Genomic DNA, 16,508 nt, shown 5'->3' with positions numbered 1-16,508 from the left:
TAGTCATGAGTCATGTTTTTTTTTTTTTTTTTTGAGTTGGTGCACATATACACTTTTTCCCATTTACAAATACCTGCCTAAGCTCCGAATATGATTAAATAAAATATGCTGTATATTTATGCACTGAGGGACACTGGTGAGTAAAATATAAAGCTGCAAATGAATCTTTAATCAAAATAACTAGGAGCAGCTTAAGTAGGTATTGTGTGTATAAAAGGCTACACTGAAAGCAAGTGGAATCTTGCTTTGATTGCACTCAACATGTAATTTATTGTACCCTTACACAAGTTAATAATAGGATCTGACAAGTATGAGATCTGTCTGAATTACTGGTGCTGGGAAAACAGTCAAAGTTCAGAAATACGCCTGCTGACACCTCTAAAGCTTACTAATTAACACATTGAATTTATTTTGTTTTATCCAGACCCAGGCAGGGATGTAAAAAAAAAAAAAAGACACTGTTTCCTGATGACCACAAGTTAATGCAGCTGTTCAGCTCTTCTGTGCAGCATCTCCAGCTATAGAATGGGTTGACAGGGTCAGTGAGCACAGGTTTTAAGTTTGGTCTCTGCACAGGCACAATGGTACCAAACCTGGCAACATTACTGTGACAACAAGACTTCAGAATGCTGTGCTCAATCACTGCATCCAGCTAATCCAGCGAGATTAGCTGGAAGAAATTGTTACAACACATAACTCCCACAATTTTAGGGTTTTTAGATTTCTGTTGTGATCCAAGCCAGCTGCAAAAAATGAAAGCCAACACTAATTAGCCTCCCTGTGATGAACATTTAATAAACCTAATAGTTAAGTACATTAGAAACTAAACCACAGCAGTGCACAAAAGAAATATGCATGACGACAGACCCATACTACAGGATTTTGAACATGTTTAGCTTATTAGGCTGGTATGAAAATTCATGAAGATTCGTGAATCATGAGAATGGGTCGGGTGAATGGACAACCCGAGAGCAGAATAAAAGCAGTTCAGAAACCACAGATTAATATAATATCAAAGACTAAATTTCATCTCTGCTTGTTGGATTAACAGGTATGGTATCATTTGGCATCAACTGCAAATTGAACAGAGAGGGAAGATAGAATTCACTCTATGTTCCCACTAACTCCCACTTTATGATGTTTGCGTCTACATGTCTGAAAATTATGCTGCAGTGCATTTTATCAGTCCCCAGCTCCAACCCAAGTCTCAGTTGGATTTTTTATGCTTGTCTATTTTTATAAATATGCATGTGTGTGTATGAGTGAATGTCTGTCAGCATATGACTTACTGTAGGAGGAGAAGTGCGTTATTTTTGCTGACGGTATCAAGTCAGGTGGGATTAGAAAACAACTTGGCTGAAAGACTATATGCTATAAATTACTTTATAATCTTATTAACATTAAACAAATTTGTTCTTCTTTTAATGTGTGTATGAGTGAGTTCTATATAATCATGGATTACATGACTTTGTGGGAGACTACAGGGCCAAGTGAAAGTGTATCACTGTGCACCATATTTACCCGAATGTGAGAGGAGGGTGTCTTTTCGTACCATAATACGCCTTCTCCGCTTTTATCTTTGCTGCTCAGCACTGTTTTAATAACCAACTGACTCAAGTACAACTACTATGAGTACACTGCCTTTCTCACACTTGCTGCATATGCTGGGTGTAGTAGACAAGACCTGGCTGATTTTGTTTTACTTGCTCCCCTTCCCTTACATTCAGATAGGCACAAATTGAGTAAACACAATAAATGTAACACATGAAAAGTACAAACTGAAAGTCAAGGACAGCTGAAGTAACCCTGTAACTTAAGACTTGAAGTTTAATGAAAAGTCTTATCATGCCAACACAAAAGCATGTGAATTTTTAGCTGCACAATAATCCTAATATCAGAAGTGAAGAGATGAAGATATGGGAATTGAGATTTTCATGAGTGTTCACTGTATATTGACAGACAAGGACACTGCTGAGTGTTTGCATGTCCTCTCCTCGGACCACCTGTGTTCTGCATCATAATACACAGCAACAAAAAGAGGAAAAGGAAAAGAATAAGGGAGGGGGAACAACCCACAGAGAGGCTGCCATAACATTGCAACAGGCAAGCTATAACCCTCCTGTCAAAATGTAATTTTCTCTTCCTATAGGAATGACAAGGGAGGAGTCTTAACAGAAAATAGACATTGCATCCCCTTCTTCCTCCAACCAAAAAGCACTCATTGTCCTGCAGTGAAGGTGGGCAACACTATCTAAAGTAAGTATTAGCAACTGGCAAAAGAGCATTGCACACTCACGAGGGCACACAAAAAAAAGATGTAGATGTTGCCAAAAATATTTTTGGCACATCTACATTCTGTCAATAAGTTTCCTGTATGCAGCATTTAAATATGAAATGCAAGCATGAAGGAGCAGCAAACCAGATGCTGTGTTAAAAGTTTATTTGAGAGCAACAATAAGCTCTGCTAAAACAAACATGACCCAAATATGATATATTCTAAAAACTTTTTTTTGGATTGACCGCAGCAGCGGGGCCAGTCCTATAATCTGGAATGTCCCTGACTGACTGATCATATTTCCAGTACTGGTCAGCTCAATGCCACGTCACCGTGTTGGAGGATGCTGCGGTTATAAAATCAGGATTTGACCATAGGCTGCAAAGTTATATACTCAGTTTTGACCTTGCTGTTGTTACTATAAAGATTCTGCAAAGCCATTACAGTGGTAGCACCTAAAGCTGCCATAAGCTAGTCAACTACTCAATTCCACTGAAATGACAGAAAATTAATAGGTTACTATTTTGATACTGCAACTGTTTAAGTTTTTTTTTTTAAGCAAAAATTCAAAACATTCGCTGTTACTCAAATGTGACTCAAAAATGAATTTCTTTTTTTTCTATGATGGTAGTATTTTGGCCTTTAAAATGTTGGTCTGACAATATATGATGTGAATATGGATGTGAATATGTTATAAAAAATTTGAGCTCTGGGTATTTTTTCACAATTTCCACACATGGTTAATCAATTAACTTAGAAAATAATGAGCAGCTTAATCAATAATAGAATAAATTGTTAGTCTTAGCCCTAAAACATCTATTTGCATCAATTTGGTGTTTTCAGCATTTAAATACTCTATTCTTTTTTATTCTGACCCCTTAAGTTTTATCTCAAGCTGTCAATGATTACATGATTAAAAACTACTGTAGAGTACACTGTGTCTCTGTTGTATGATCTCTGTTCACCAGCTACTTTGCAGCATGTACCAGGTGATGAGGGACAATGTGACTCCATATTTCTTTGTCCTACATTCAAGTAAATATAGGACACAGGACTGTTTCCAGTCTCTCTTTTCCCCTTACTCTCCTTACATCTCCCCTTCTCTGTCTGTCTCTCTTCCTCTACACACCCATGCAGCCACAAAACGTAGAAACTAATATTTAGTGCATGGCTGTTTAATGCTTTAGCTTTGTTACTGAGGTATTCCTGTTTACAAAGTCGTAAACACAGAGAATTAAATGCCTGCCATCAAAATCGTTCAACTGTCATACATCAAAGAGGAGGTATACGTGCAAGACTGTGCATGTGTGTGCATGTGTTTGTGTTTGTGTGTGTGCAGCAGATGTTCTGTGCAGCCTGTCAGACAGCCAGCAGTATCCTGCAGCTGATGCTCTCTCTGGACAGGCTGACTGACTGACAGGTGAATGTATATGTGTGTGTGTGTGTGTGTGTGTGTGTGTGTGTGTACGTGCATGCGTGCATGCGTGTGTGTGTGTGTATGTGTTTGTGTTTTCTTGTGTGCGAACAGAAGGGAGCTGGCTTTGCCTCCAGCAAATCAATGTCTCCTCGAGGGAATGTGGAACCTGAGACAAAGAGCAAGTGAGACTGAGAGAGAAAGAAAGACGGTGAGCAAGCCCTGGGCAAACACATTTTGCTCTCTTTCCCCTCTCCAATCTGAGCTCCTTCACTCACAGACTTAACACATTTTGCGGGAAAATCTGTGTGAAAATGTTCTGTAAGAAGAAATCAGAAACTGAACTACCACAGTGGGAAATTAACATTTGCCAGCAGCTACTGGTTGATTAGGATAAAGAAATTTAGACCTTGCTCCATCATTTAACCTACCCGACTATTTCAAGGGTAAAAACCGATCAAAACACATTTCACTGGCATGGATTCTATGCTTTTTTAAAGTAAGCCATAATGTTTAAATTGACTTTGAAATCAAAAGAGAGAAGAGGCTGAAATTCTATCTATGCCTCAATGGTGTGATTTGTCTGCTTTATTGAAGTGTAGCCGCACTTTCCATCCAGCCTTTATTCAATATTCACTAAGGTTACTCTGCTGCTCTGCACTTCAGCTATGAAAACTGCTCTCTTGCTGTGAAGAAATTAACTGAACACACACTTCTCACTAAGCCCACTATATCATGTCACCGTCTCACTGTCAGCAGCACATGCACTGTCAGATTGTGTGACGGGTCTACAATTTTGGAGGCTTGGAGTAAAATGTTGAGGCTTTAATGCAGACTGTTTGGTTACTGTAAATATGGCATACAAAAGAGGAGCTAATGAGGTCATCACTCCAGGATACCATGATTTAAATGTGAATCTAGTGCATAGCTTTTTAAGCTACACTGGAAGCATGGCTCTGTGGATGGATCTGTTGGCCTGTCAGCACTCCACTTCTGTCCAAACTTAAGTACTGCATCTCAACAACTATTGGATGGACTGCCTTGAAATTTGGTATGCGCAGTCATGCCTCCCTCAGGATGAGTAATAACAACTTTTGTAATGTCACAACATTTTATCAAGCGGCATCAACAGGTCAAAATTGTAATTTGTCACACAAACACACACACAACACACACAAATCTAATGACATTTACAACAGACTCAGCTGTACTCAGCTGTTTAGTACTAATTAGCAAATGTTAGCGTGGTATCACGTTAAACTAAGTGAGATCAGCATGCTGGCGTTTGCATTTGGCTCAAAGCAGTGCTGTTTGTAAGTACAGACTCATAGAGCTGCTGGCATGAATGTAGACTAATTTTGTTTAAAAATATGTCTAAACATTAACCAATGATCATTACAGCGCTACTCTTCAAAGATAAGGCTTAGGATATTCCTAGCTCCACACCACAGCTCAAATCTTATTCCCTATTCACTACCTCCTTGCTCTGCTAAAGGGCTACAATGGTAATACTGTGTTTCTCATTGGATTGAAAGGGATGGAGGCACCTCCACATATTATGACATTTTTAGCCAGAACTGCAATGCTGCAGTCCAGACAAACCCAATCAATCAGAAGAAAGCTGGCTCCACACAAATGACATTTCAGCATTGACCTCATATGCAGAGGGAATAATGCAAATATTTGTTTGTGTGTTTGTGTGTGTGTGTGTGTGTGTGTGTGTGTGTGTGTGTGTGTGTGTGAGTGTGTGTGTGTAGACCTGAATGCTCCTCCAGTGTTTTCAAAGACAAGTGAAGAAGTGGGACTTCAGTATAAATGAAACAACCAATGAACTATCTGACAAAAACCTTGGATAGGTTGAAACGGTTGACTCCTGACTCATATGATTTACTGTCTAGATGCAGAAAACATCTCTCTACTTGGCGAAACATTCAAAGAGTGTTAGAAGTGTGATAAAAACCCTTCTCAGAAATAGCCCAGGCTAAGGCCAATGTCTCAACAGTGTAGTATGAATCCTTCAACCTCTACTTCAAAACCACTCGCACAAGTTAACCTGCAGTGTCTCTGTAAACAAAAAAAATCATAGCCAGTTTATTCAGGGGAAAATATTTATAGACAAATATACCTACTCTATGGGTGCAAGTAGAAATTAAATAAAGTCAACCAGGGAGTGGAGAGAGGTAAAGTAATAATCATTTGGTGGCTTGTCAGACACACCACCAGATGATACCACTGGTGATACAACCCCTTTATTACCCACTGGCTCCATAAAACCAAATAAGCCCTATCCACAGAGCTGCTGTGTGTGTGTGTATGTGGATGCTTTTCTGCACAAAATGTGTGTGCCTGCATGCATTTCTGTGTGTGCCCAGTAAGACCTATCCTGATTCCTGAGCATCAAGAAGAAACAAGTTTCCAAATCAAATCAGATATGGAACTATCCTTGGCAGTGGTACTCACACATACAAACAGAAACTCTAAGTGCTCTCTTTCAGCTGTCGGCTACTTGGGAGACAGAGGAGAACAGAAAGACAGCTTGCATATTTATTCCAACAGAATTTATTTATTTATTTACCCTCTGTCTTTCTGTGCTAGAATCTTGTCTCATCTCCAAGGGAGGGAAAGACATAAAACATGTTATGCATTACAGGGAACATTCAAGATCAGCAATTCCTAGAATAGACAATAACCACCCTCTCTCTTTGCCTCTCACGTGGCAATGGAGTGTGTGGTGCAAAAAAAAAGAAGCTACATTGTTGCTGTAATGTAATGAAGATGTACTGTACCAGGGATACATACCGATTTGGCCAAATTGGTAAGAGCATCAAAACAGATCTCCCCATGTACCATCCATGTGCTCTAAATGTAGGTGATTGAATATATATTATATCCCTTTGGTGACAATGAAATAAACTATCGATTCACTTTTCAAAAGAAAAGATAATTCAGACCCTCCTATGCCACTGTGGTCCCAAATTTCAGATGAGGACAATTCACACAAGGAATCAGGAGAGACCTACTCTTGGTGCAGCCCAACATTTGTGGGAAAAACTACAGTGAGTTTGCCAATTCAACTGAAAACTTTAATCATTAAACACTAATAAATCACAACAACAGCACAAAGCAATGTGACTTGCAGTGCCACATACCTTATGTTTACATTCATAATTAATTAATCACAAAATATGTAATCAATTTTATTAATCTTCCCTGGAGAAAATGGGAAAATACAACAGCACATACAGTATATTGAAACAAACCTCTGATTGTTTTCTTTCCCTGGGATGCGATCTCCTGATGGATCCATGGGGGAAGGAAGCAAGTTGAGACAGGAGGCCAGGGACTGACTGGAGTCCTCTCTGGACACTGCGCACACACCAAAACACACAGTCATTACATCAAGTTGATTTTGTAATCTCAGCTGACACTTAGGCCAGAAACACACTGGCTGTGTGGCGCGTTTGTGGCGACTGCAAAACGTCTTGTCATTTCAGGGCCCATGTTAACAGGTTAGAGCAGACACACGCAGCTGCATCAATGTTATTTACAGACTCATTCCCATCTATTTTTCACGTGTGACTTGCGGCTCCCAGCAAACATAGACAGGGAAAAGACCAGTCGATAGTCATATTGATGTTATACCACCAACATTACATAAAACTGACGCCTTTCACTAGTCGTCCATGTCTAGGCTGAATCAGAGGATGTCACAGACTTGAAAAAATATACATGTATTTTTCAACCACTTTAGCAGCTACATGTGAAGACAGTGGCATTTTAGTGACATTTTCTGTCAAAAATAAATCAGTAATGAATTTAAAATGAAGAGAATTCCAACATTAAATCCAAGGCAAACTCTATAGTAGACAGACAGAGCAACGCAGCAGACAAGCAGTCATGCGAGCCACAGCAGTTCAGCAGCGTGTTCCTGGTGTTTAACTAGTACCTCACCTTAGCACCACATATTTTAGCTATCAAACATACAGTAATAACTCTCTCTAAATCTCATGGATTAGAGCTGTAAAGCACAGAGTTGTGTCACCAAATAACTTTTTAAAATTCATTTGTGATAGATTTGAGTAATTATGACACTATCAGTTATTTTAAAATGGCAGACTTTTAAAGAGTCTGGAAAAAAAGTGATGTTGAAACCAAGATTTGGCAGTTCTTCATGTCTTTCTAACGGTCCCCTTGTCTCACTTTCTGTCCCTCTCTGATTCCACAGGGCATGAGTCACAGTTGGAGTAGGAACACAGCCCTGCAGCTGAACACTCTTGGCCATAAATTGCTGTGAAATTGCTTGCTTTTTAATAAAGGCTCCAACAAGCCACCTGAGAGAGGTAAAAATGAGGAGAGCCAATGAGAGCCTGTGGGTGTGTGGGATTTGTGTATACATCTTTACAAAGTGTATACGAAGCTGTGCATAAATCTGACTCTGTCTGCTTTGTGCATAACGCCTGAATGTGTGTGCAGGTATGTGTGTCTTTAAATTAGTTCCTTTAATTTGAATGTGTGGAGGAACCTTACCATTCCATCACCAGCACAAAGTCTTAGTCCCTTGACTTTATGAGAACAATTTGTCAAACCTTTAATTTCATGCTACAGTCTGCAAACCATTAGCTCTAATGACTAAGCATTCACGCTTGTGTGTTAGAGTGTGTATTAAGGATGGTGCCTCCTTTAGCTCTTCATCAGTTAGTGCCTTTAGAGATGTTATAAATCTGTGTGTATGTGTATGTGTGTGTGTGTGTGTGTGTGTGTTTGTGTGAGTGCTCAGTGAAACCCACCCTCCCCGACGGAGAAAATTCCCACAAGCACAAGAAATTTCACTTTATTAGGGCTGAAACTCCTGTAGCAGCCTTTACTCCACAGTGCAGCTGAGCATTTTACTTTATTCGACTGCAACTGTAATATTCTGAGTCCATCTGGGGCTAAAATGTTGACAGGGGATAGATGAACCTCACAGCAACATAGAATTTGATTAAGAAACATGTTAAGTGAGAGTCAAAGCCAAACATGCTCACACATGATGAGAATCAAGCTTAAGGGTAAATGTATCCTGTCACCTTTTGTTTACTGTTAAACATGTAGTCCCTATATTTGATTAACATGAAGCGTAGAAATGGAAGGTGATAACTTTTCAATGTCATGTTTACCCACTTCAGTGATTTTTATTCATGGGTAAAACTCAGCCAAACACTGAACGCCCAAGTTGATGTCTACATATTGTGTCTTTGCATTTTGATGAGTATTAACACAAAGCAAACATCTGCAATCTGAGATCACCAGAAACATGATCAATACTGACAGTATTTACAAGAGCTTACAGTTATGCCTAATTGACAAGATGTTACTCCAAGTAATGATAAAATAAGAATAGTGCTTTCATTTTAAATCAATCCTTTCACTTCACTACATCCATACACAAGAGTAAAATAGTAAGTTCCTTCTTCTCAAGACATGAATGTGATAAGAATTAACATATGTGTTTGATCAGAAATACTTAAAGTCCTTCTCAACACACTCACATGTGGTGTGGTTACAGCCAATCACCACACTCGTTCAATGTAACAGTTTCCAAATGTGTTTTTACGAAAGGAAGCTAGGGTTACTGTGTTTGGCACTCCATGCTGCACTGTGGAAGAGCACGAGCAATAATTCTCCTCTGACAGTCACTTTTCAACCATGAGGCATGGAGACAGGAGGAGTGTGACTGAAATGCCAAAACAACAAAGGAGATAAATCGCTGTAAATGAGGCAGCTACATCAAAGTGGTGGCACATGTTGAGAGAAACAGGGAGAGGACTGGTTTTATGATTTAAGGTGATAGAATAGAGGTGGCCTAATGAGGAAAAAGAGAGACAGAGTGAGGGAAGAAGCAGGGTAAGAGAGAGCAAGACAGCAAAGAGGGGGTGAGGAGATGAAAAGCAAGAAAGGAGGGAAAAAAATCTGTGACAATGAGAAAATATGAGCAGACATTCACTTGAATAGAGGGAGGGATAGATAAAGGCAAGAGTTTGTATGTGACAGATTCTGATTTAAATTCTTAGTTTCTAAAAACTCTTAAGCTTCTTCCCAGAGCAACAACAATACAATGACTTTGGAAATATCAACTTAAACTTAAGTTAACTTAAAAATAGTGCTGATAGTTCTGAATTCTGCATTTGACTTTAACCCTATACCTGTATTATGGTTGTAATTGTCCAGTAAGCACAAATGCATGCAGTATTTAGACAGATGCAGAAAATCAGCATGCTTCATACAGTTAAGTGTAAAAAAGTGAGCTAGTCTGGTCATCTGTATTTTCTCTCGCGCCTGTTTCCTTCACCCACACACTTGCCATAAAGACCTCCGTGTAATAATGCAGTGAGAGTTACCATGTCGATGTCGCTGATCGTCAGAGAGGTCCAGGTCCAACATAAGATCATCTTCATCCAGCTCTGAGGAGCCCAGGTTGTTTAATACATCCTGAAGAGTAAAAGCAAAAACACATACACTTAAAGTCCTAACAGGAATAAAATACTTTAGGACCTAAGACTTTGGTCTAAACAAGTCATTATGATGAACAGTTTTAAAACAGTTACTACGAAACACTCATTTATCCTATAGGTTCTGCAAACTTTGGGAATAAAAACTGATGCTGTTTAAAAGATATAGTGAAGATATGACAACATTACAGCAAATTATCAACTGATTTTCTTCAAGTTTATTCAGGTGGCTCATAACATTATAATAGTGATTCTCCAACCAGAAAAACACTACATTTTATTAACACTAGCAAAAGACATAATTACATTTATATATATATATTTTCTTATGAAGGCATTGGATTTTTTCCGCTTTGCCTACACTTAATGAGACATTTAGTCCCTCATCATTGCATCCAAGCTTGTTATGTGGGAATCATTACTGTTCGGTTTGCGGAAGCAATGACAGTGGCAACTGAGGCTGTAGTTTTGTGTAACATCTGTCAGTGTTTCCTGCAAAAAAACAAGTTAAAATTGTTGCTGAAAAAACACCTTGAAAATTTGCAGTATTTACTCTCCATGATAAAGAAAGGTCCAGTGATTTTCAAGATTGTATAATCCAAATTTTCATTATCTCATCTATCATGCAGCGAATGGATGTTCCTAGCCAGTGCGACATAACTAACAGCGCGCACTTACTTACTCAAAAAAAGAGACAAAAAGCACAGAAGAAAATATAATTTGCAGGAATACCCTGACTAATGTTTAACTTTTTCTTAAAGGCTATAAATCAAACTATTCTAATACTACTGTGCAGTAGCATGTACCTTAGCAAAAGACAAAAGCTTAATTCCGACATAAATATTTATAAACAGACATACGTTTCAGATTACAGTAGAAAAAAAGCACACAATCTAAATACTTAACAGAAGTTTGTATTTTTAGGAGAACCTTTTCACTCAAAGATAATAAATGCAACAGAATTCAATGCAGGCTATTTGCTTACAAATCTAATGGACTCATCGTAAAATAATCAAATTCAAAGTAAAAGGAAACCAAAAATAATCATATGCAAATTGCAGAAAAATACGATTAAGTTTGGCAATGTGCCAAGTTATCACAAACACATAAATGTCCCTGTCATATGCTTTGTCATATCAAAGCCTATGTCAACCTGCCTTTATCTACCTCCCACCTTTCAATCTGCATTAAATCTAACTTGACTGTGCTAAAAACAAGACTTTCAAATATCCTTTTAAATAAACTCAGATATCAGTGACAATGTTCTCCAAAATCCAGCAATAACAATTAAAGAAAGCCATGACAATCAATGTTTTACAAAGCCTCTTCCAACCCGGGTGGCCCTAAGTGATCAACAGTATCCCCACTAACATGAAAGATTTAATATTTCTTGAGAAGGCTTTAAACTTTAGAAATTACTGATAATATTTTCCCAATCCTTTATGTGCCAAATGAGCTACAGCCACAAGACTGCAGTGAGGAATGCTTCACCTCTTATTATTGGCTTTCAGTAAATGCTCCCCTGTTCTCTGGTACTATTATGAGGTTATAATGATGCAGGAAGATGACGTTTCTTTCCCCATAGTTGCATTTCAAAAGTCAAGGCTGCCATCTGATGGCCATGAAAGGAAAATCCACTGCAGAAAAAAAAGTTGCTTACAAGAATAAAGGGTGGCAAATAAATTGATTAAAACACCACATAGCCAAGCATAACGAATAATGATTGCAGCTGTATGCAAATAAATGTAGCAGGGAAATTAACTGGTCAAAAAAGGACAAAATATGACAAAGATGTTCCAGACTACGAGTAGGAATTATTGTGCATGTCCATCAACAATTACATTTTTCACACAAACACACACACACACGCACGCACACACACACACATCCAGGCGTTGTGAAGAGCTCTCAACAGTGAAATGAGCTTCACTGAGAATGTGCAACCACCATCAGAAGGTTTCTTTAGAATTAATCTGGACCCAAAAGAATATGGTAATACCAAGGTCAAACAATATTTGGAAATAATTCAGCATATTTGACTTACATATATATTTATTTGATTTACACGGCATAACAAGTAGGTGGGCTGTAATACCAGTGGTACTGAATTGTCCTGGTGCAGTAAATCTCAGTCTGATAAACCCACAAGGCAAATATATATATATGTATATTATTATAAATTATTATTACTTATTATTATAAATAACCATTATATACTGTAAAAAGTGCTTTGAACTGGTTCTGAATATACTTTATTACCTGAAACAACCTTTTTCAAATTGAAAATAAGTAGGTGATGTTTGCCACAGGCTTTCAGACCCCTTAATATTGGTTTAAAGATCTTGCCTAAACTTTGTGCACAAAAAATGAAAACCATACGGTGAAATATTAAGAGCCAAAAAATAATACACACCAGTCACACGAAGAACCTGCAGATGCAGATGGATTCTAAAATCCAATAACCAGCTCTGTTCAGCTTTCATCACTGTTGTTTGGACATAAAGAACCTCACAGCCACGCTCTGTATCGCTCTCCTCCCATCTGAGTACAAGAGCCTCAGTACTTAGTGGTATGCCTGACCATTCAACCACACAGCTTCTCCAAACAGTTATGTCAATGTTCTTCAAGGCCACAACATTTAACATTGCTGTATTTTCCACTGTTTCATCAGCTGCTCAGTGTAGCAAACATCAGAAAACCAAAGTGTATTTCAGGGTAATAAAATAGAACACAAGATCACATTACATTAGGCATTAAAGCTAATAGCTAAAACGTATTGGAAAAGAAATGAAGACCCATACTGTGTCATACTACTGAAGACAGACTTCATTTGAAGCTAAATTACCCATTTTAATGTGCCCTTCTAACCACAGAAATGTGTTAATATGATTTTATAACACAGAGATGTCACCTTTTTACCTTGCTTGTGTGATTTGAGTGAGTGTAATCCTTGAGTTAATAGAGATAATATCAGACTCAGGTCTCATTCAAAGGTGGATCCATCTCTTAACGGCCAAGAAGAAAGATATTCAAAACAGGGATAAAAGGGAAGCAAGAGGTTCTTTTTGTCCATTAAAAACCACTGGTTTCTATCCACACTCTGTGAAAATCACATATACAGTCTATTAAAATTATATTTGCTTCAGGGTGGTAAATGCATTAAGATCAAGGGAGAGGGATTTAGCTGTGCAGCCAGGTATTATGGCTTCCAGCAATGGAAAATATATGGACTAACAAATGACTTTCATTCAGTTTGAGCAGACACTTCACTTGTGTTTACGATGTGCCTGAGGGAAGAAAGGATTGAATGTCCAGTCAAATCAGAAATGTGTTTATTGAATGAAAAGAAAGTGATTGTTACCCACAATTTCTCACTTATATCACCTAGCATTTGTTATTTTTTAACAACTGTCTGCTCTTATCAATACAGAATAATCACTCATCCCAGAGCAAAGCAAACGTCCTTTTAATATTTAACAAGCAATGCCATTTAAAAGAGAGACAAATAATAAATCCCGCTGCTTTATACTGTTGACTTTGTAAGAATCCATATTTTCACCATGGCCATAAATCTGAGGTGCATGCATCTCAAATATGTATATTTTAGTCGAGTTCTATCACGTATTATATGGTCGACAACTTCATTAGAATATTTTGTGACTGAGGCTGCTGAGGCAGAAAATATGTCCACAGTCATAACTTAGAGTGAAACATTTACATTTCCTGCTTGTGTAATTTGTAGTCTTGACATGAAAAGGATTTCTCAAAGATTAAGTGCATATGTAATTAATAACAAACCCACACTATTTCCTGTCCTGTCTGACTTTTGCTACAGCGTTGCAGTAACCTTCAGTGGGACACCTGTGCCTTTTCTGCAATGATTGGTCACAAAATTTACCAGAAGAAGGTAAATACATTTCAAAGCTCTGCAATAACTTGAGCACTAACAGAACAGAGCCTTAAATTTACCAGCTTGGAGTAGCTACACGTGAACACTAGAACAAAGTACTGGATTAATTTATGACTGAACACTACCAGTTTATAATTACATTTGAAGAATTTCATTTAAGTTTCGTGAGCTAGCTATAGCCCGCTTATGAGCTCACTCTTGATAGTCTTTTAAAAATAAGAAAGATAAAAACTCCCTGAATGAACCTAAAATATTAAGACTGAGCTTTGAATCCTTTAGTCATATAGCTGTACGTGAGAAGAAGTTTTCAATGAATCTCTTAAAGGTAGTCAATCCAAATCCTGGAGGGTATGAGTTGTGCAGACACTTGTTCTTCCCTAATAGCTAATGAGCCCCTAATTGACCATCAGTGCCATTCTTTCTAGGTACATTTGCCATTATTAGCCTATAAACTGTTCAATGTTTTAACACATTCATTTAATATAACGTCCCAATCTTACATTCTTTATTACTATTATTCTTTGTAATACACAAAGCATGACGATTACGCTTCATAAGAACATGCACAGATACACAGATGGTTCTTTATCGCAATAATGGTGCAAATCACAAGAGTCAGCTACAAGATTGTAGCTGACTCCTCCCACTCCTCCCACCCTGGACACAAACTCTTTGAGACACTCCCCTCTGGCAGGAGGCTTCGGTCCTTCAGGACCAAAACCTCTCGCCACAAAAATAGCTTCTTCCCATCTGCTATTAGCCTCATCAACAAGGCTAGAGAGCCCCACTGTTGCTGATCAATTGCACCAATCACCAGAAAAAATTCCTTGTATGTGAAAACATACTTGGCAATAAAACTGATTCTGATTCTGATTCTGATTCTGATTCTGATCACTGCATACTACTGCATTTGCCCCGTGTTCTCTGGTCTTTAATTAATGTTTTAACAACATAATAATAATAATAGTGCCTCTTATTTTACAGTGTTTTTTGCTCATCTAACCATGGTTGCCCATAAAAACTAGAAGGGCACTCAGAAAGCACAGACCTCTGCCAAGGCCAATGTCCAACAACATACACCAGACTTCAGAGGAAAAAAATTCTAATTCATAGTAATAGATCCAGATCTGTCCCAATATTTTATGGGCTCTTCTTTGGGCCATTCGTCCAGGTTCAGTAGGTTTCAGTACTATTATTATTCTGCTGAGAAATAAAAAGACCCAGGTGAAAACATAACCTCCTTGGTAATAAAGCAGGTAAGGTAATAAATGGTTACGTATTAATCCTGAGATGAATTTATACCCCTATTCTCAGCATTCTACAGTCTGACCATTTTGCATTAGGAAACTCAACCTCAGAGAAAACTGTCTTTTTACTTAAAAGCCCAACTGTCTAGTTGTGGTTATTAGAAATTCTGTCTGGGAGAGGAGGTGAACCTTTATCGGCTGTGTGATTAATACAAACCTCACTTATGATTTCTAGCCTTTACAAGGAAGCACTCAGACTGGAGTATATGAATACAAGAAGTGCACTGCATTATAACACTGTCTAGCAAACAAGCTGCCAAGCAACTGTTGATATGTATAACTACCACAGCCAAAGTAAAGTGGATTGGAGTTGAACTATTCTGCCAGTCAAACTACAAACAATTTTGTCATTTTGTCTCTGAGATAAGAGAGAATTTCTCAAGATCATCTTAAGTAATTCTTTTTTGTCCGCTGGTATTGAACATAATCACTGTCAGCCTCAGCTGTCATTGAGAAACTTATGAAAAACCAACACTGATTATGCTGGTACAATAAATGTCCCAAAGCTTCCTGAAGGGATATTATAACAATAACAACTGGGATGAGAGCACCAAACAGCTCAAGCAAACACATTCTTGCTTCGCTTCACAGAGGTACCTCACAGTTTCTCTCTGAGAATTCAACAAATTAGCCATTTGTCTCTGCAAACCAATTCTTCAATTGCTTTATGATAATTATATTCTGTCTGGGATGTAATGACACAGCAACAATAAAGCATATTCACATAGCACACTGTTTAGTATAGTGTGCTTTAGTCTGTCTCTGTTTTGCCCTGCACAGGTGCCCTGTCACATGAGCTTCCTAAACACACATCACAGTCAGTCACAGTGTATAACCATAAACAATGAGCAGACCATTCTATTCCTTTTTTATGTAAAAGATGTAGAGGTTTGCATTCTGTGGGATATGGAAAACGCACTAAGGCAAAGGCACTTTTTTCATTAACTTCGAGTGCTTTTTGCTAACCAAAAACTTCTATGAGGCTAAGAGAGTGGTGGCACATAATTTAATATATACTCCAAGATTGCTTCCTTTCCTCCACGACTCAGACCCCTGAAGGGCCCTTCATAGGCCCAGAGCAGGAAAGGAAGAGATTATTCTACGTTTTGGTGGA

General features: G+C 38.2%; 1 protein-coding gene across 1 annotated transcript in view; it reads right to left on the bottom strand.

The window, feature by feature from the left end:
• ccser1 (coiled-coil serine-rich protein 1) overlaps window positions 1-16,508 on the bottom strand; it is a 117,802-nt gene that overhangs the window by 87,250 nt on the left and 14,044 nt on the right. Inside the window, exons 5-6 of the mRNA XM_071483155.1 lie at window positions 10,067-10,157; window positions 6,950-7,055 (exon numbers count right to left, since the gene is read on the bottom strand). Coding sequence (XP_071339256.1) covers window positions 6,950-7,055; window positions 10,067-10,157 — 197 coding nt within the window. The remainder of the gene's footprint in view (window positions 1-6,949; window positions 7,056-10,066; window positions 10,158-16,508) is intronic.

Source organism: Trachinotus anak, unplaced genomic scaffold (genome assembly GCF_046630095.1).
Source record: "Trachinotus anak isolate AG129_WGS33_773 ecotype Australia unplaced genomic scaffold, CSIRO_AGI_Tana_v1 ptg000008l, whole genome shotgun sequence".
NCBI lineage: Eukaryota > Metazoa > Chordata > Actinopteri > Carangiformes > Carangidae > Trachinotus > Trachinotus anak.
Note: the sequence above shows the minus strand (reverse complement) of the source record. Positions and strands in the feature narration are given on the sequence as shown.